The sequence below is a fragment of the Radiomyces spectabilis genome, assembly GCF_025331425.1.
Source record: "Radiomyces spectabilis strain NRRL 2753 chromosome Unknown BYT42scaffold_5, whole genome shotgun sequence".
Classification (NCBI taxonomy): domain Eukaryota; kingdom Fungi; phylum Mucoromycota; class Mucoromycetes; order Mucorales; family Radiomycetaceae; genus Radiomyces; species Radiomyces spectabilis.
Genome location: NW_026251930.1, coordinates 484,175 through 502,816, shown reverse-complemented (window position 1 = coordinate 502,816; position 18,642 = coordinate 484,175). Strand labels below are relative to the sequence as shown.

Below are 18,642 nucleotides of genomic sequence, written 5' to 3'. Positions count from 1 at the left end.
ACGCACCAATATCAACGGATATACAGTAAAAACATGTCTCATAATATAAAACAACATATCTATCCTGGACAGTGATAAATTCTTTTTTATATCCTGAAATAATTGGAACAGCTATCTGCTTATCCAGTACTTGACGTTTTGTCAAACGTTGATCCAGTAAACATTGTCATTTGGACGCGCGATAGACAGATAACTAGAAGGAGCGGTTTGCTATAATATTGATTGCACATGGTCTCATGATGAGAAATGAACAAATATGGCATGTCAAGCAAGTCCTTGACTTTCTGCAACTCAAAAGTGAATTGGTTATTCAAAATAGCTTTTCCCCAAAACGTTCACCTGTGACCAACTCAATTAAAAGAGTCTTGCGCTTCATATTAGAACTACGGGCACCAGGAAACACGATGTCGCCCAGTGATACAGGAGGTTCAATTTTTCGCTTCCTTATTTGTAAACATTGCTCCGATTCAATACCTAACCCCGACCATCGAAGTGACTGCCACGAAAAACTGGATGCCTTATTTGTAAAGCAGCAGACAGTGGCTGTGAAGTGGACCGTTCCAAGATATTGAATGTGGTATTGGGGTAAAGGATTTTATATTTCCAGACGCGCTCTCTCATACTAATCATATTATTCAATTGATAATGTGATGGAGTTTTGTGATGACTAAATGGATCAGCTATGGATTTCAAAAATAAAGGATGTAGTTGATTTGTCTGCCCTGTTACATTCATGTTTTGGAAAAAAAAACTTTATCCAACGGCAAAGGCAGGGTGCTCCACAGATAAGCGTCAGGTTACGGTAGATATGCATTTACAAGTCAGTTGATGTGTGCATGATAAAGTTTGGACCGATTTGGTGATAACAAGTCATTGTAAAAAATGATCTTCACAGTTCAAGGCACATGGAGGTGCACTCCATCGTCGATTTGTGTTATAGATCGATGGGAAGAAATTCTAGATTTATGGGACCAGCTTTACAGAGTTAAGAAAAGTAAATGTTTGCATAGGCTTTTTCTTTATCATTAGCAAGCTTTTCGCCCTTCCAGGTTGTCTCATTCCCCTTTTTCATGATGCAACATGGTTCATTCAGTAAAAAGGTAACGTGATAGACGAGACATCGACAGATCATGAAAGCACAGAAGACCAGAGAAGATTCTCCTCAAATCTAGTACTGAGTCCCAAATTATCGGAACATGCCAAAAAGGATCGTCCCCTTGAGTTCCTTTTCTTTCCTTTTTCTAGTCGTTCGGAAAGTGGAATAACCTGGAAAAAAAAGTTTTTGGGCCTAGGCTTCCACAAATAGGAATCCGCTTGCTCGGTATACCTCTTTTTCTATGGCTTCTCGTGCATATTGTTTATTCTACCTTCTTTTTTTCTTTTATTTCATTTTTTTTTTCACCTATTATTTTCGTCTCCTCAAGCGATGGAACCCATGAATTTCAAAGAGGTCCTGGCAGCACTCCATCAATTCGAATTGAACCAGACGACCGATCCATCGATTATCAGTGAGGAAGACCATCGTTCGCTGCTGGAAATTCATCAAATATCACAGCGGATTTTGAAGCATGACTCCTTGCCACAGACCGCCGATTGTGTTGTATCTGAAACATCAGTGGCCACGCATGATCCATGTTCAGCTTTGGAGCCGCTTCGTGAACAAGTAAATGATTCCTTTCTTTTGATTTTCTTATTTTAATAGTTTCTTTGTGGGGCGGGGGGAGAGGCGCGCACAGAAAAAAGAGAAAAGAAAAAAGATGATCATGGACAAGCAAAAGAAGAAAAAAAAAGAAACCACATGTGATGTATCTTCTTTCATTTGGTTCAGCAATTGTTCATTCTCCAATGATCATTGTTTCTCGAGGGATAAAACTTTATTGGAACCGTGTTTTTTCATACAATCCTTTTTTTTTCTTTTGCCTTGTGTTTTTTTTAATATCATCTTTTCCAGGCACAATGTATTTGCTTGGATGAAGTTGCCCGTGTGACCGCAGCAGTTCAGCAAGGCGATCTGGAACATAGGATATTATGCCCGATTCATCTTCAGTCAGCGCAGGCGTTGAATGACATGGTTGATTATATTAAAGAAATCGTGACACAAACAGTCGATGCAGTCGCCAAAGTCAATCAAACAGGCCAATTAGGTTACCAAATTCGTTTACCGGAACACATTGTTCCCAAAGGCGTCTGGCAAGACTTGGTGGATCATATTAATCTATCATCGACCAATCATCGCGTGCATGTTCAAGAACTCACTCGGATAGCCAAAGCAGTGGCCTCGGGTGATCTCAATCAACAACTCATGTTTGACGTTCAGGGCGATGAACTCCGACTCAAGGAAGCCGTCGATGAAATGGGTAAGTGGACTCTTAGTCCATAAACGAAGAAAGTAATGTTAAACAAAAACTTGATGCATCAATTAAACTTTCTCCGTTTTCTGTGCGACAGTCAATAACCTGAGATCGTGCGCTTCGGAAGTGATCCGTGTAATCCATGAAGTCGGTACTGAAGGCCAATTGGGGGTTAAAGCAGATACAGATCATGTCTATGGCATATGGAAATCTTTGACCGACAATGTCAATATCATGGCCGCCAATCTAACCGCCGATGTTCGTGATATGGCTTTTGTCTGCAAAGCCGTCGCACGAGGCGACCTCACCCAAAAAATTACCGTGAATGCAAGTAGTCGCCTTTTTTTTTCATTCCTTTGTTTCATGTGGGCATTAGACTGAAACTCCATTTTAGGTAAAAGGAGAACTCTTGGAGCTGAAAAATACGATCAACCTTATGGTCGATCAGGTAACGTCCCCGCTTTTTGAGTAGCAGAAAATCATGTTTCAACGGGAAGTGATGGTGCTTCGAAGAAAAAAAAAAATCCAATCCACCATCTGACTCATATCTTGTTTTGGCGTGCGGTCGGTGGCCAGTTGTTAGGATTTGCTACGGAAGTGACACGTGTTGCATTGGAAGTCGGCACTGAAGGCAAATTAGGCGGTCAAGCCACAGTGCACAATGCAGGAGGCACATGGAGAGATCTAACTAATAATGTCAATTTGATGGCCAGTAATTTGACGGCCCAAGTGCGCGATATTGTCGCTGTTTGTAAAGCCGTTGCTCATGGGGATCTTTCCCGAAAGGTATTCCGTCCCATTTCCCAGTGCATGATTCCCTCATCATAGTCCGCCGCTCACCCTTTTCTTTTATCGTTCATGAACCCACAGATTACTGTCAATGTACGAGGCGAAATGCTCGATTTAAAAAGCACCATCAATACCATGGTAACATTGACCCATATTATTCAACCAAGTCGACAAAAAAGTTTGCGCAGCTGACTCTCCCCCCCCCCTTTTTTTTTTCTACTCAAGGTGGATCAACTACGAATGTTGGCGGCGGAACTAACGAGGGTGGCAAGAGAAGTGGGCACAGAAGGCAAACTAGGCGGCCAAGCGGAAGTGCGTGACATGGACGGTATCTGGTGTGATTTAACACTCAACGTCAATACCATGGCTGCCAACTTAACCGCCCAGGTACGAGACATTGCCATGGTATCCAAAGCAGTGGCCAAAGGCGACCTAACAAAAAAGGTAAAGTCTCAAAAATCAAAAAAATTTCAATAGCCGAGTCAATCGAAAGAGCTGAATGCATGAATTTTCTTACATGCAGGTGACCGTGGAAGTTCAAGGCGAGATACTGGAGCTCAAGGTCAGTAGATGAAAAAAACTTGTGAATGTGGCTTGCCAAAGCCGAAAGGGACCACACATCCATGTTTCCGTTGGGCTGATGATAACTTTTTTTTTTTGGATAGGAAACAATTAATACCATGGTGGATCAGCTTCAGATGTTCGCGACCGAAGTGACCCGTGTAGCCTTGGAGGTAGGCACTGAAGGGCGACTAGGTGGTCAAGCAAATGTAAAGGACGTGGCCGGGATTTGGAAAGATTTGACCGATAAAGTCAACATCATGGCCGCCAATTTGACTTCACAAGTGCGATCGATTGCTGCCGTTACCATGGCCATTGCTAACGGCGACTTTTCTCGAAAAATTACGGTCGACGTTCGTGGCGAAATACTCGATCTCAAGGTGTCTGTGAACGACATGGTGGATCAATTGCGGTTATTCGTGGCCGAAGTGACGCGGGTGGCTCGCGAAGTGGGTACCGAGGGAAAGCTCGGCGGTCAAGCTGTGGTGGATGACGTTCGCGGTACATGGAAAGACCTTGTGGATAAGGTGAATACCATGGCCGCTAATCTAACGACTCAAGTCCGATCCATTGCCGAAGTGACTACCGCAGTAGCCAACGGGGACCTCAGTAAAAAGATCGATGTGCCCGTCGACGGCGAAATTCTTGACCTCAAAATCACCGTGAACAGTATGGTGGAAAAACTACGCATGTTTGCAGCCGAAGTGACGCGGGTGGCCAAAGAAGTCGGTACCGAGGGCAAACTCGGAGGTCAAGCCGTCGTCAAAGACGTAGGAGGCACCTGGAAAGATTTAACCGACAATGTCAACACAATGGCGGCCAATATCACCGCCCAAGTACGAGATATTGCTATGGTCTCCAAAGCAGTCGCCATGGGAGATTTGACCAAGGTGGTCACCGTAGAAGTAAGATGTGTCCTCTTTGACTGGCCCTTCACTTTTACTGATACGAACCTTTCTCTTTTTTTCTTTTGATTCATCGCAGGTGAAAGGTGAAATTCTTGATTTAAAATTGATTATCAATACAATGGTGGAACAGGTATGAGTTGGCTAATTTGTGGTTGTGTACACAGATGTAATTGATGCCTTTTTCGTTGCTTCCATTTAGTTGTCTATTTTTGCAACCGAAGTATCGCGTGTGTCGCTCGAAGTGGGTACGGAGGGCAAGCTGGGCGGTCAAGCTGTGGTAAAGCATGTGGATGGTATCTGGAAAGATTTGACCGACAATGTCAACATGATGGCGGGCAATTTAACCACCCAAGTACGATCCATTGCGGCCGTGACCATGGCGGTAGCTCGAGGCGATCTATCGCGCAAAATTGAAGTAGACGTGAAAGGAGAAATCATGCAACTCAAGGTAAAGCATTCTCTCTCTTTATTATATTATATAAAGCTAGATAACCGAAGAAAATTTCTCTTAATGTAAGCATCAATTGCTGATGATATGGCTGATGTAGGAAACGGTAAATTCCATGGTAGATCAGTTGCGAACATTTGCGGCTGAAGTGACCCGTGTGGCTCGAGAAGTGGGTACCGAAGGCAAACTAGGCGGCCAAGCCGTAGTAAAAGATGTGGATGGGACATGGAAGGATCTGACGGACAATGTGAACCTCATGGCAAGTAATCTGACTAATCAAGTGCGTGATATTGCCATGGTATGCAAAGCCGTGGCTTGTGGCGAACTATCAAAAAAAGTAGTAGTCCGCGTCGAAGGTGAAATCCTCGAATTGAAAAATACCATCAATACCATGGTGGACCAGCTTCGTACATTTGCCTCGGAAGTGACCCGGGTCGCCAAGGAAGTCGGCACTCAAGGCAAACTAGGCACCAAAGCGGAAGTGCTCGATGTGTCCGGAGTATGGAAACATATTACGTCCGATGTGAATACAATGGCATCCAACCTCACCACACAAGTACGCGCGTTTGCGCAAATCAGTGCTGCTGCTGCACAAAATGATTTCAGCCAATTTATTACGGTCGAAGCTTCCGGTGAAATGGATTCACTCAAAACCAAAATCAATCAAATGGTCCAATCATTGCGTGATGCATTGCAAAAGAACACACAAGCGCGCGAAGCGGCTGAGCTCGCGAATCAGAGCAAGAGTGAATTCTTGGCCAACATGAGCCATGAAATTCGCACCCCCATGAATGGCATCATTGGTATGGCGACGCTGACACTGGAAACGGATTTAACGCGCGAACAACGCGACAATCTATTGATCGTCAAATCATTGGCATTGAACCTGTTGATGATCATTGACGACATTCTGGACATTTCCAAGATCGAAGCCGGACGACTGACGATTGAATACATTCCCTTCTCACTCCGAACCACCACCTTTGGTTTATTCAAAAGCATGGCGTACAAAGGTGGCAACAAACTAAAAATGATCTACGAGGTCGAAAAGAATATCACCGACTGGCTTTTGGGTGATCCGCTCCGATTAAAGCAAGTAGTCACGAACCTGATTGGCAATGCGGTAAAATTCACGGCCGAAGGCGTCGTATCTCTCACCATTCGAGCGAACCAGCGCCATGACAATGGACTGAACCTTTGCTTTTGTGTCCGAGACACAGGCATTGGCATCTCTCAAGACAAATTGGCCGTGATCTTTGATACCTTTTGCCAAGTGGATGGCAGCACAACGTAAGTCCCACTATGGTTACAGTTGCTATGGCTGATTCATTCATCTGACGCATTTTTATGTGGATATATTCTTAGTCGTAAATATGGTGGAACAGGGCTTGGTTTAACCATTAGCAAGCGTCTTGTGGAGTTGATGGGAGGTCGTCTGTGGGTAGATTCCACACCTGGCAAAGGTTCTGAATTTTACTTTGAAATCCCGGTCTTCTTTGGTGATCCTGACCAGGAGGGATCCGAATCACGGGCTATTGGCGAACGAAAGCTATTGTACATTACAGAAGGGCCAACGGAGGATTCCGGAGTAAAAGAAGCATGCGAACGACTGCAGATGCCGCTGACGTTGGCGTACATTCATCCAGAAACGAGCCAGATCTACATCAACAGGACCAATGAACTCCTGTGCTACAATGACGAGACATTTGATGTGGTCATTACCACGTCGCTTGCATTGACCCAACGGATCCGGCAAGACATTCCTCAAATTCGACATACCCCGATTATGCTGGTATCTTCCGATCTTCAGCGATTGGACATCCGACACTGTGTACAGCTAGGCATTGCGAGTTACATCAACTCTACAAGTGAATATGCCAGTTTGGTGACCGCTTTATACGTAGCCTTGGAGAACAACACCTATGCGCCAAGCAATCCTCCACAAGCGACATCTCTACGTATTCTGTTGGTAGAAGACAATATCGTGAATCAGAAATTGGCGGTCAAGATGCTGGAGAAGATTGGTCACAAGGTGACTGTAGCTCAGAATGGCAAAGAAGCGGTCAATATGTTCAAGGACAACCATTACGACATTATATTAATGGATATCCAGGTAAATACACGGCCTCAGCATGCTTTTTTTAGTTCTTGTCATCCCAGAACACTAAATATTAATTTTTTCAGATGCCTGTGATGGGTGGATTTGAAGCGACCGAGTTAATTCGGCAATACGAGGCCACGTTGGAAACCACAAGTCGTATACCTATTATTGCATTAACCGCGCACGCCATGATTGGCGATAGGGAAAAGTGTTTAGCTCATGGAATGGTAAGAAGAGAAACATCAAACAGGACGAACGATCTATGATTTGCAAGTGGGATACTAATGAAGGACGTTTCTTGTTCTCGTATTTCAAAAAGGATGAATACGTCAGCAAACCATTACGGTTGCCCGAGCTTATCGCCGTGATTAACAAATTTACAGCCTTCCATACGTCACATTAATTGAGACCAAACCAATGATGTGATTTGATTTCTTTAAATTTTTTCTTGTGAAAGAATAATAAAAAAAAAACCCTTTTTTTGGTTTTCCATTTTATCAGAAAACGCACCCGACTCTGCGGAGTCTCTTTTTTTTTTGTGGTTTTAGGAACCGTTTTATCTCCATCAGCTAATGTTTAAGTCTCGTATTTCCTTCTTTTTCCTTGTGATTTTGATTTCTTTTGTTCTTGTCTCTTTTCGTTCACTATGTCTCAATTGAAGCCTAGCTTACCATCTATACAATTTTTACTACAACAAACATCTCCTCAAGGTGAGTACATTATTCTGGTTGAAATTTTCTACCGATGAGACGTTACCAGGAACAGATCGGTATTTCCGTCATGCATCGGGCTTTTACCCGATGCGTATCTGTACGACGATGTCTATTATATCGGGATTTGGGATCCATTTTTTTCTCTGACATGCATCATAGTAGATAAACCGTATACCCCTCGTCACAGGAAACAATCTCACAGTATAAGCAGTCTGCCGGTGGATCTGCAAAACTTATCCTTGAATCAAGTGAATGGACCTCCGCCGCCATCGCCTCCACCATCACTACCCTCACCTAGTTCACTGCAATCACTACCATTGCTACAAACGCCGCCTTCCGCTTCAATCCTTCCAAAGCCCTTGAATACTACCGCCAATGGTCTGTTAGCTCCTGGTCCAAGTGGATCCGCTCGAAGGACGCACGGTCGCTCGTTGTCAGAAGTTACCATGCCGTCGTCCTTGTCGTCCTTGACACCGACATCCCCTGGTTACAAAGGATTCTACCCCACTCACCGTCGTGCTGGTTCTGCGACCAATGTGGACGACTATATGCATCATCATCATCATCAGCAACAGGGATCTTTTGGTCCTGACCATGACTTTTTACTACCAACGTATCGTCCGTTCAATCCATCCGTGGCAGATCCGCCGTCACCTCACAGCCAGCCTCCACTCTTTATGTTGCCTTCATCGCCACCGCGCATGTCATATCATGGAAGCGAAGAACACAGTCATGATGAAGACGGAACGAATAACTCGCTTAACCGATACACATGTCCTTATTGCCAAAAAGCATTTTCGAGACCTTCTTCCTTGCGTATTCACACTTATTCACATACAGGAGAAAAACCCTTTGCTTGTCCCGAAGAAGGCTGTGGTCGTCGATTCAGTGTTCAAAGCAATATGCGGCGGCATCAACGTGTGCACAGCAAAGCCCGGTCGCCGAATCGATATGCGAAACAATTATAAATAACAAAAAGCCTGGTCGCTTTTTTATTTAATGATCATCAATGAATTACTTTTTTATATAATCCCACAGTTCACCTTGCAATCAATGGCATATCATCGTACGGCCAGGAGAGTCTACCGCAATTGTGAAAGGCCGAAAGAAAAAATAGGAAAAATCAACTTGTTCATGCAAATTGCGCATAAAACAAAACATATTTATTCACAAATTCAATGGTGTAGCTAAGAAGGAGACAGATCTCGGGTACGTCTTGTCTTTATGGGGGAGTGTGATGAGTTGTAGGATCAACCTCGCGTAGTATGAATATGACTTTCTGAATGTCGTTATATCAGTCGTATTGGATGGGCTGATATTTTTTCCCCAGTTTAAAAACTTTCATACTCATGCAATGCAATACGATTCTTATAATGTTTGCTACTTTCGAACAATTATTCCAACGAGTGCAACGTGTCGTTGCAAGTTCATGGACATGCTCAATTCAAGCAGTACATGAACAAATAAATAGGATGGCCATTGTCCATTGTTGCCCTAATTCCGATGAAATATTTTCTTCTAGCAAGGAGTTTCGGCGATCATTCTATTAGAAAATTGTCAGGACGATCGAAGGAATATGATATCATTTAACAATCGAGCCATGGAATATCAGAGTGTCCATTGTTTCAAATGTTAACCAATGAACGATCTATTAGGGATGTGATTGCTTAATTGTTCAATCCATAGAAAATGGATGTTTTCTATTGGATAAATTTATCAACTTCTTTATGCCATTAAAGCGGCTCAAACGGGGCAAAAATATCAGCAGAGGAAGGGTGCCACTAACCAGTGTGGCTGCTCCATACCGTATTTGTGGTCTATTGAGACTACAAGGATTGGCGCATGACATCGGACTTACCGAAAATGAGGAAATTGCATCGATTTGGAAGCTTTTCCCACTCGATATGCACACAATTTGTCACAATAAAAAGAACGGATCAACGGCAAATCAATGCATCAGTCGATGAGTTGATTCATTCCGCGGGGAAGGAAGGATCCAAGAGCTCGTTCTGCTGGGTCAAAATGTTCCAAAAAAGGAGAGAATAGCGTTGCGGAGTTAAATTACGTAAGAAATGGCCTTCGAAAATGATGAAAAGAATGTCATATTTGTTCGCGCCTCATTCTGACGATGGAATTTTCGAATGGGAAGAGATAAACCACTTCCGTTAATTGATTGGTTTATGCTGCTGGTTTGATCCGGCTGAAAAATATAGCATAATGATGTCTATAACCACTTTTTTCAGCTGTAAAGTTTGACGAATGTTCATCTACAAAATAGCATGCCCCGATTCACATGTATTGGGGCACATCAAGATGTCATTCCATTTGTAATGCGTCTAAAACGTGCTTTGTGCTCAAGCGTTCCTGAATACCAGATTCTACAAGATTTCCAGGTCATCATCCTTTGACGCTTCAAAGTGCCAATGCATATCACCCGCCCGTCCAATCTTCGGATCATATTCAGGAGTCTTCCTACATTCACGAAAATGGATGTCATGATCCTTATACAGTATGCGGCAACTTTAAATCTTTGGCACAGACGAGAATATGGGTACCTTAGTTCGAACTGTGAAAAGCTGGTTTTTCTTTGCTGCAGGGATCTATTGGATTCACAAGGTACGATCATTGGTCCAAGCTAGTTGTTTTGAAAATCACTTATTTTCGGGACACAGGCACTCTTTTTTTTATCATATGAAGCGATTGATATTCGCCCTACTGGCACCGTTTAGAAGAAAAGTCACGTAAAAGATATACAACATAGAACAAATTGTGAATTCTCTTGAAGACGTGAATCAGATCCACCGCTTAGCCCAATGCCGCAATCGCATAATCGTTAGAAGAAGAAGAAGCTGAATCATCTCCAAAGAAATTAAGTGTCGATGGTATGCTGTATGAACAGCTATGGTTAATTTTATCTGAAATTCCATGGTTAATATTGTGGTTGACAGAAAAAAGGGGACGGCATTCACGAAAAGAGAAATGAATCATCCTGGAATTGAAGAAAAGAGGCTGAAACCCAAAGAGACAAAGAACGACAGGCATCAATTGTTGAGTAAGTAATGCTTTTATCTATACGAGAATGTACTAATATGTTTTGATTATTGCAGTTGTTCTCCTCAGCTGACAACCTCTGCAGTAATGCCAGAAAAATTTCTTCATAACTTTCTTTTGCCAAATAAATGGTCAACGGCAGGTGGTCCCTTTGAACGTAATACACTCATCCTTCAGTCACAAGTCAACCTCTTCGGTGTTCAGTCTTGAAGCAGATGGGAACTGTGGATTTCGGGCGATCGCACATAGCGTTAAAGCAATGGACAGTGTTGGCAGCAGCTGGTCAAATCAGATATGCTGCGCCATCTGAAGGATAAATTGTATTTCTATGTCGGTATTCTCGGCAAGGACGATGTCCAAAAACTTTTTACAACATTGAACAGCACTGATGCATCTCAACGCCTTCAAGCTTTGTGGTTTATGATTTATTACAGGCAACACTTACAACATTGCTATTGCCACTTATAGTGAGCAGCAAAGCATCCTATTTGTACCATTTTCCCTCTTACTTCATCCGTTCATCCGATTATCCTTCAGCTCACGTCAAGTCATTTTTATCTGGTGACTATATAACCAAGACACAGAACCAAGCTCCCGCCACTATTTATCGCTCATGAAGATATATGTAAAAGCTTCTATGATCTAACGGATCATAAGCTTTCTATTCATACAATTTGTAACTACTGCCCACTGAAATTGATCTATAACTTCTCAACTAACATCATATATCATAGCTGTTTTTGAGAAAAGTCAAAGCAATACTGTCACTGTCGGGTTCGATTATGCCATAAAAAATCATAAATGCACGTAAGCTATGTTACTAAAAATGAAAATTTAAGTGATGTCACTAAAATTCAATTTAGCAGTCCCATATGTGGAATCTCTATGTGCATTTAGCAAAAACCTGCTTTATTGATCGGTTTCCTTTTACCAATAATTTTCAAACCAAGTACACCAAAGAAAGAGAAATATAGGAGTTCCTTAGAAAAGAGCATAAAAAAGCTGTAGTATTGCAGTGAGTAATTCCCTGAACCTTGTCAGAGAAAGCCTATGAACTGCAAGCACTGTATACAAGCTTATTCTTTCCGTAGCGGAACATAGTGCAACCACTTGGCATGTCGCCTCAAACACAAACTCCGACTGTGCAGTCAAAGAGACACTTGCACTTGGAGTATTTTTAGACTCTTTTTTTTTTTTGGTGTGTTGGCGCTTTTTTCTTTTGTTTCTCTTACAGCTTTCTGTTTTACAGTTATTATGACCAGCGGTAACCCTTTTGACGATAATCCATGGTCCAACAATGGCCCACGATTTGGTAATGCCTACGAGAACGATTCAAACAAGTACGACTACTCGCCTTCACCTATGCCTCAGCAACGCATGCCTTCACCTTCGGACTACCAAACACCTGCTGCGAATCGTCCTTGGGCTGAATCCAACAAAACAGAATATGCAGAACACCACAGTGCTTGGAACAATACACCACCTCCTTCGCAACCTGCAAACGCTTACCAATACACGGGTACGCGTTTTGGAAACTCCAACGATTTTGGCGGTAACGCTTATTCGGCCACGCCCGTATCACCTTCACCGGCTCCCACCCCGGCGTCCACCACCGCCAAACCCAGCAATTCAGAGGTTGAAGCTGCATTGCCGCCCGTCTGGAAAGACAAGTCTGGCCATCCTTCCAAGCTTCGCCTATTGCTTCGTTTCCTCCAGTTTATCGCCAGTGTAGGCCACCTAGGCTTTGCGGCAGGAGCCCTACCTGTAAGTCATCGCGAGAAGATAAACATCATTGTATTTTCAATTCCAAGTGACTGATAAACAAATGGTTATCATGATTCCTAGTATTCCAAAATCGACAGCATTCCTTTTGACAGCAGTGCTTGCTTTTACTTTCTTTACGCGGTGGTAAGTATGAATTCCATAAGAGACTTCGATGACGACATGATTATGTTTCAGTGGATGGCTGATTTAAGCATGCATACAAACGTGTAGGCTTGCATGTCGATTATTTGGTCTGTATTCCAAATGTCGTTGTTTCTTCACCGACGCCTGTTTCACGGAAATAAGATGAATCGAGTCATCATGTCCGGGATCGACTTGTTCTTGACGCTGATGTGGGGTATTGGTATCATTGTGGAAATCGCAAAGTTTACGTGCAAACCGGGCGGTTATGACGGTTTCTGCAATTTCTACAATGTCAGTATTTTCTGGGGTTTCTTGGCATTTGTACTTTACATTATTGCGATTGGTTGGGATATCATCGGTTCCTGTATGAACCGACGAAGATAAATCCGGCGACAAAACCACCCTCCTTCATCCGAAAACGATATAGACCAATCCAACCCAACCCAAACTTACACATTTTATCCATATCTATGCTCATGGATATGGAAAAAGAAGGAAAAACAAGGAAAAGAATCCAAATGAAGCAGAAAAGAAGGAAAAAGAACACAAATCCAAAAAAAAGTTCACACTAATCTATTCCAGCCCTCTTTTTCTTCTTCAATCCTCTGTATCATATTTCTGTTTCCATTCTTTAATACTATTCCCAGCTTACTTATCTACTTTTTACTTCATTCTTATTATCACTCTTTTTCACATTCTTCAATATACTTATGTTTGAAAGCGAGAGCAAGAAGCGATTAAAGAATTTTTTATTTTGGGGAGCTTCTTTTTTTGTGTTTTTTTTTCTTTTTTTTTTAAGCGGGGAAGGGAAAAGAAAAAAAGAGTCAATGGGGATATGAATTATGTCATGTGTATGAAGTGGCATGCGGTTATTGAATGATCAAAGGGGGGAGAGGGAGACGAGAAAGAAAAAAAGAAAAAGAAAAACTTTTTAAAAAAATAGAATATGAATAAAAGCAGTATATATACATCGAATGGCAAACAGAAAGGGAAATAAAGAGAACGGGGAAGGAGAGAGCAAGCAAGTGGAATGAAGCTCCAGGAAGCGAAAAAGGGAATGAATAACAGATGATGCCGCCTTTTTTGTTAGAGGCCCATTTCGCGTAGTTCTTTGACAAGCGATTCGGTGTTATCGGGTCTGGCTCGTTTTAATTTTTCCACCTTGTCGGCTGCTTCAGCGATGCCCTGAAGTTTTTGATACAACGCTGCAGCTGTCCATTCTTCCGAGGTGCGTCGCGGAGGCCGTTGAGTGGTTGAACAGGACGATTCTATTCGCGTGGATTTCGATCGACCAAGGATCGTGCGTCGTGGTTTGTGAGGTGTCCAGGATGATTGTCGTTTACTGATCGAACCGCAGCGCTGTTCTTTCAATGTGCGTCGTAACAGTCGATCCAACGTTTGTGCATGTTCAAGCGTATTATTCGTAGGATGAGGCGTTTCGGCTGGACTGCTGCTGCCGCTACCACTGCGACTCCGATGACTGCGCACGACTTCTAAAGAGCAACTGAGCTGATGGGCAAACATGGAATCGAGCAGTGACGGTTCTTGTGGTGAAGGCGGAGGTGCACACAGAGGTACAAACCCATTTGGATCTTCTTCGTCCAACAATGAATTGTCCGCGTAAGCAAAGCTATTGACTGAATTTCTTCTTTCCGTTCGCATGGGCCATGGCGCAGCTTGTTCGTAAAGACACACATTCTTGTTCACCAACATGAACTGGTCCGTATCGTTGGTATTAAAAAGAGCAGCAGAATCCATTCACAAGCAGTAATAATGAATAGAAACCAATGGAGTGACAACTTTTGCTTTTTAAAAGAAGACCACCACAGGGAAAGTGTGTGAAAAAAAATGGGCTGAACTTTTCAGTTGAAAAGAAAGGCGGAAAAAGGAAAAAAAAATTATAATGAACCCGCCCCACGGTTCCTTTTGACCAAATCCATTCGTTTGACTGTCACACCACTCTCATCCTTCGGATTTGGCCAAAACCGTCTTTTTTTCCTTCTCCTCCCCAAATACGTGGCGGACAATAAAATTTTACTCATCCCACCAATCACACCATGACATCTTTGAAAGACCATCCCAATTCTATTTCACATCAGCCAAAACCAATCCAACAGGAACATCTTCTGCACCAAAAAATAAAGTAGATGTAAACCTTTAATCACAATCAACACAAGGTACATAATGCTTGTTCAAAAGGAGGAAATACCCGAAAAATCTCCAAGACCCTCACAAACCCTCCCAAAGATCCATTAGAAAAATAAATCATCCGAGCTGCGGCACAACCCATGAAATGGGCATAGAGACAAAAGGTCATTGTAGACAAATACATGTTCCTAACTGGTAGTTTTATAGAACATAAATCCTAAACCACATCGAACTAGCATCCATATGCACTAAGATAAATCTTTGATCCATAACACTAAAAAGAGATGCGATTCAGATCCCCCGACACACAAGGGTTCACTTTGTCATGCTCACTAGGCAATTTTTAATCGTTTTTGTACCATGCATTTTTTTGACATGTTCACGGTCGTACTGCAACCATGTGATACCCTAATTCTTGGAATCGAAATTCTGTCATTTTGTGGCATAGATAAAAAGATACCTTGTACTTATCCAATTGTCCTGACTACCGAACATTAGTATATCCGATGACGAGCGTTTTTTCTCTCTGCGCCATTTTTAGTTTTTCGCAAGTCGGTTTTATATACTTCTTTTTAGATTCAGATCTATGTTGGATATTTGATACATGTACATTTTACACTTAAAAGTTGTTTAATAGTTCTCCCAGCCCTATCATAACCATATTAATGAATTTACCCATGAAAATTGTTGAACGTCTCTTTTTTAATACATACCACATTGTTGAGTTTGTCTACTTTGGTGAGCACTTCATTTTCCATCTTCTTCATATAGCTATCCATTTGCTTCAAGATACCGGGAATTGAGGCACCAAGAATACGGATAGCAAGCAAAGCAGCATTGGTGCTGTTGTTGATAGCAACCGTGGCCACAGGAATACCGCGCTGTGATTATGATAAAGCGTTAGTGTCCCTGAAGGAAACCGTGTAATCCATCGCCAATACTTACGGGCATCTGTACGATGCTGTGAAGAGAATCCACACCGTCCAAGGAGCTGCCCTTGACAGGGACGCCAATCACCGGTAAGGGGGTCATAGCAGCCACCATGCCGGGAAGATGAGCCGCGCCACCCGCACCGGCAATGATAGCCATCAAACCACGCTCCGCAGCCGATTGAGCGTATTCCACCATACGCATCGGGGTACGATGAGCAGAAACAATCGACAATTCAAAAGGAATACCGAAATCCTTGAGAATCTTGGCACCGACCTTCATGACAGGAAGGTCCGAATCGGAACCCATGATAATACCCACCAAGGGGCGGAGTGTCAATGGGCGTTCCACATCCGGTTCAATCGCCTTGAGAATCGGCTTGATACGTTCCTGGACTTGCATCATCGATTCGCCCACCACCGTGATGTGACCCATCTTACGACCAGCGCGGCATCCCTTCTTTCCGTACAAATGAACAGTCGCTCCGTCCACAAGCAAAGATTCGTGACAAGGAGCGTAACATTCTTCCATGCTCGACGAAGCTCCAAGAATGTTCACCATGATTGCCGCAGGCACCTTCAAAGCAGTACCTCCCAGAGGCATATCCAAAACCGCACGCAAGTGATTCTCAAACTGAGAGGTCTCACACGCCTCGATAGTGTAATGACCCGAGTTGTGAGGGCGGGGCGCAATTTCGTTCAATAAAATTTCACCTGAAAAGAAATCAAAAAGTTTTTGCCCGGTGAAAAAGACTGATGTATTCCCTTTTTGTTCTTCAATCATCCCTTACCATCTTCCATCACAAACATTTCGACACCAAAAATACCGGCGCCGGTAAAGGTCTTGATGGCATTTTCTGCAATGTGTTGCGCGCGACGTAAGACAGCACCATCCACTTGAGCGGGAGCAATGACCAAATGGCAAATGCTGTTCTTGTGAATCGTCTCGACCACAGGATAAGCTCGAACTTCACCGTTGGCACGACGAACCACCATGACGGCTAATTCTTTGACGAACGAAGCCCACTTTTCCGCATACAAGGGCGTCTTTGACAATGCATCCATGGCAGCATCGACATCAGTTTCGGACTTAACAACATAGTTTCCACGACCGTCGTAAGCCAAGGTCTTGGACTTTAGCATGAAAGGATAGCCGAATCGCTTGCCGGCTTCCAAGACCGCCGCCTTGTCGGGCGTGTCCATATACTCGGCGACAGGAATGCCGTGCGACGACAAATGGTTCTTTTGCACATATTTATCTTGGATCATCTTGATAGTGGCAGCCGAAGGATGCACCTTTACTTTTCCTTCGCTTTCCACGGCAGCCAGCATGTCCGTGTTCACATGCTCAATTTCCACCGTCATCACGTCCACTTGGTTCGCCAATTCGCGAATCTTGTCGCCATCGTTAAATGCACCCTCGATATGTTGTTGTGTAGCTTCAATCTGCTTAGCGGGAGCATCCGTGGGTGCGTCCAAAATCACCACTTGAAGATTAAGCCGAGAACCGGCTTCCACCATCATACGGCCAAGCTGACCACCTTTGTCAAATACCAAGTTAAAAAACCACGATCCTCTCGGGTCAAGGTGGCTTATTCATATAGACAGCTTACCACCAAGAATGCCGACTTTCTGGGTATTCATTGTCTCGTTATCAAAGAAGCTCAAGGCCGGTTTTTGAGCAACAAGTTCAAGCTAAAAAAGAAGAGGACGGAGAATCGGTCGCTTAAAAGCCTAAAAAAAAGATTAACGATCCCCAGCACTGACTCAAAGTTTGTGACTTTGGATCAAGCCAGGTTTTCCGAAAGCGGGGCACCGGCTGGAGGGCGCACGGCGGAGATTCAATTGAAAGGAGCGGGTAGTGGGTTGGTGGTCGTGTGTGTACGTCGGCCTGCATTGCAGTGTCCCGTTTTGAAACAGGCCCTTATTCTTACTGTGATGGGCAACAGTTTTAGCACCAGTGAACTAAAGACCCACATTGCCCGAGACCTCAAAGTCGACGTGGCATTTCCCTTCTTCCCTGCAGGAAGGTCACAAGGATCCGCCGCATGTTGTGTGGTAAAGCTAGCATAAACCATACGCATAACCACGCACTTCACAGAAGAAACCAACGTCTCTTTTTTCTAGGTAGACACAGAATGGGTCGAAGTCATTACCAAGGGCAGTACCGACAATCGTACCATTACCCTCAAAGGACCGGCTTATATGCGTCACGTCATGGCCACCGACGGCAATCCCCAAAAGCAATCGCCCACCGTCAATATCTACGTTAACATTCTTTCCAAAGACCCCGCCAAACGTAACACGTAGGACCCGAAACATCTTCATTAGCTGTTGATGTCCTTTTCTTGCATTCACCCACTAATTAGGAGCTTAGGCTGCAGTTATTTGAACAAAAAGTGACGCTCGACGAACGCAGCCAGATGAATGATCTTGATTGCTGGCCTTTGATCCATTATATCCAGTCCTTGTTGGAAGGTGAAGGCCATGATAATCAATTGGAAGGAATCGTCGATTGCTTTGCCAATTTTGACTCCATTTTTGACAATCAATCATTATCCTATAATGAAACGCTGACAGTAAGTTTTTGGAAGCCCCTATTGACAAAAAAAAAGGACATATCTTAAAGAAATATATTCTGTTAGAAATTCGTTCAACACATTCAGCAGATGCTATGGCCTCGCAGTAAACGATACCGGATCGTACAATGCGCGAATAAAGAAGATGTTCACAAA

At 43.3% G+C, this 18,642-nt stretch overlaps 5 protein-coding genes across 5 annotated transcripts; 3 read left to right on the top strand and 2 right to left on the bottom strand.

The window, feature by feature from the left end:
• Positions 1 to 1,311: 1,311 nt before the first annotated feature.
• Positions 1,312 to 7,561, top strand: BYT42DRAFT_604096 (uncharacterized protein; the record flags this gene model as incomplete). The annotated part of the gene is made up of 15 exons (XM_051571091.1): positions 1,312 to 1,663; positions 1,952 to 2,357; positions 2,449 to 2,678; positions 2,746 to 2,799; positions 2,928 to 3,137; positions 3,222 to 3,278; positions 3,366 to 3,584; positions 3,664 to 3,702; positions 3,806 to 4,606; positions 4,686 to 4,739; positions 4,809 to 5,057; positions 5,158 to 6,347; positions 6,423 to 7,170; positions 7,242 to 7,385; positions 7,433 to 7,561. Exons 1-15 carry the CDS (start codon positions 1,427 to 1,429, stop codon positions 7,559 to 7,561), a joined length of 4,767 nt encoding a protein of 1,588 aa, XP_051424336.1. The 5' UTR covers positions 1,312 to 1,426.
• A 243-nt stretch (positions 7,562 to 7,804) lies between these two features.
• Positions 7,805 to 8,839, top strand: BYT42DRAFT_545006 (uncharacterized protein; the record flags this gene model as incomplete). The annotated part of the gene is made up of 2 exons (XM_051565786.1): positions 7,805 to 7,868; positions 8,034 to 8,839. The coding sequence occupies 2 exons, from the start codon at positions 7,805 to 7,807 to the stop codon at positions 8,837 to 8,839; spliced, it is 870 nt and encodes a 289-aa protein (XP_051424335.1).
• Positions 8,840 to 12,087: 3,248 nt separating this feature from the next.
• Positions 12,088 to 13,561, top strand: BYT42DRAFT_565073 (uncharacterized protein). Its single transcript, XM_051567821.1, has 3 exons — positions 12,088 to 12,686; positions 12,768 to 12,830; positions 12,918 to 13,561. The coding sequence occupies exons 1-3, from the start codon at positions 12,177 to 12,179 to the stop codon at positions 13,212 to 13,214; spliced, it is 870 nt and encodes a 289-aa protein (XP_051424334.1). The 5' UTR covers positions 12,088 to 12,176; the 3' UTR covers positions 13,215 to 13,561.
• Positions 13,562 to 14,708, bottom strand: BYT42DRAFT_565071 (uncharacterized protein). Its single transcript, XM_051567820.1, has one exon. The coding sequence runs from the start codon at positions 14,586 to 14,588 to the stop codon at positions 13,917 to 13,919; it is 672 nt and encodes a 223-aa protein (XP_051424333.1). The 5' UTR covers positions 14,589 to 14,708; the 3' UTR covers positions 13,562 to 13,916.
• A 468-nt stretch (positions 14,709 to 15,176) lies between these two features.
• On the bottom strand, positions 15,177 to 17,684 carry BYT42DRAFT_530690 (phosphoribosylaminoimidazole carboxylase). The gene is made up of 5 exons (XM_051565405.1): positions 17,521 to 17,684; positions 16,699 to 17,448; positions 15,924 to 16,621; positions 15,692 to 15,859; positions 15,177 to 15,626 (listed from the first exon to the last, which is right to left on the bottom strand). Exons 1-5 carry the CDS (start codon positions 17,549 to 17,551, stop codon positions 15,609 to 15,611), a joined length of 1,665 nt encoding a protein of 554 aa, XP_051424332.1. The 5' UTR covers positions 17,552 to 17,684; the 3' UTR covers positions 15,177 to 15,608.
• Between the last annotated feature and the right edge of the window lie 958 nt (positions 17,685 to 18,642).

Coding starts and splice junctions, on each gene's coding strand:
- BYT42DRAFT_565073 (XM_051567821.1), top strand. CDS start 12,177: ATGACCAGCGGTAACCCTTTTGACGATAATCCATGGTCCAACAATGGC. Junction 12,687..12,767: donor TTGCGGCAGGAGCCCTACCT/GTAAGTCATCGC, acceptor CATGATTCCTAG/TATTCCAAAATCGACAGCAT. Junction 12,831..12,917: donor TTTACTTTCTTTACGCGGTG/GTAAGTATGAAT, acceptor ACAAACGTGTAG/GCTTGCATGTCGATTATTTG.
- BYT42DRAFT_565071 (XM_051567820.1), bottom strand. CDS start 14,588: ATGGATTCTGCTGCTCTTTTTAATACCAACGATACGGACCAGTTCATG.
- BYT42DRAFT_530690 (XM_051565405.1), bottom strand. CDS start 17,551: ATGAATACCCAGAAAGTCGGCATTCTTGGTG. Junction 16,622..16,698: donor AATGTTTGTGATGGAAGATG/GTAAGGGATGAT, acceptor ATTTCTTTTCAG/GTGAAATTTTATTGAACGAA. Junction 15,860..15,923: donor ACAGCATCGTACAGATGCCC/GTAAGTATTGGC, acceptor TCATAATCACAG/CGCGGTATTCCTGTGGCCAC.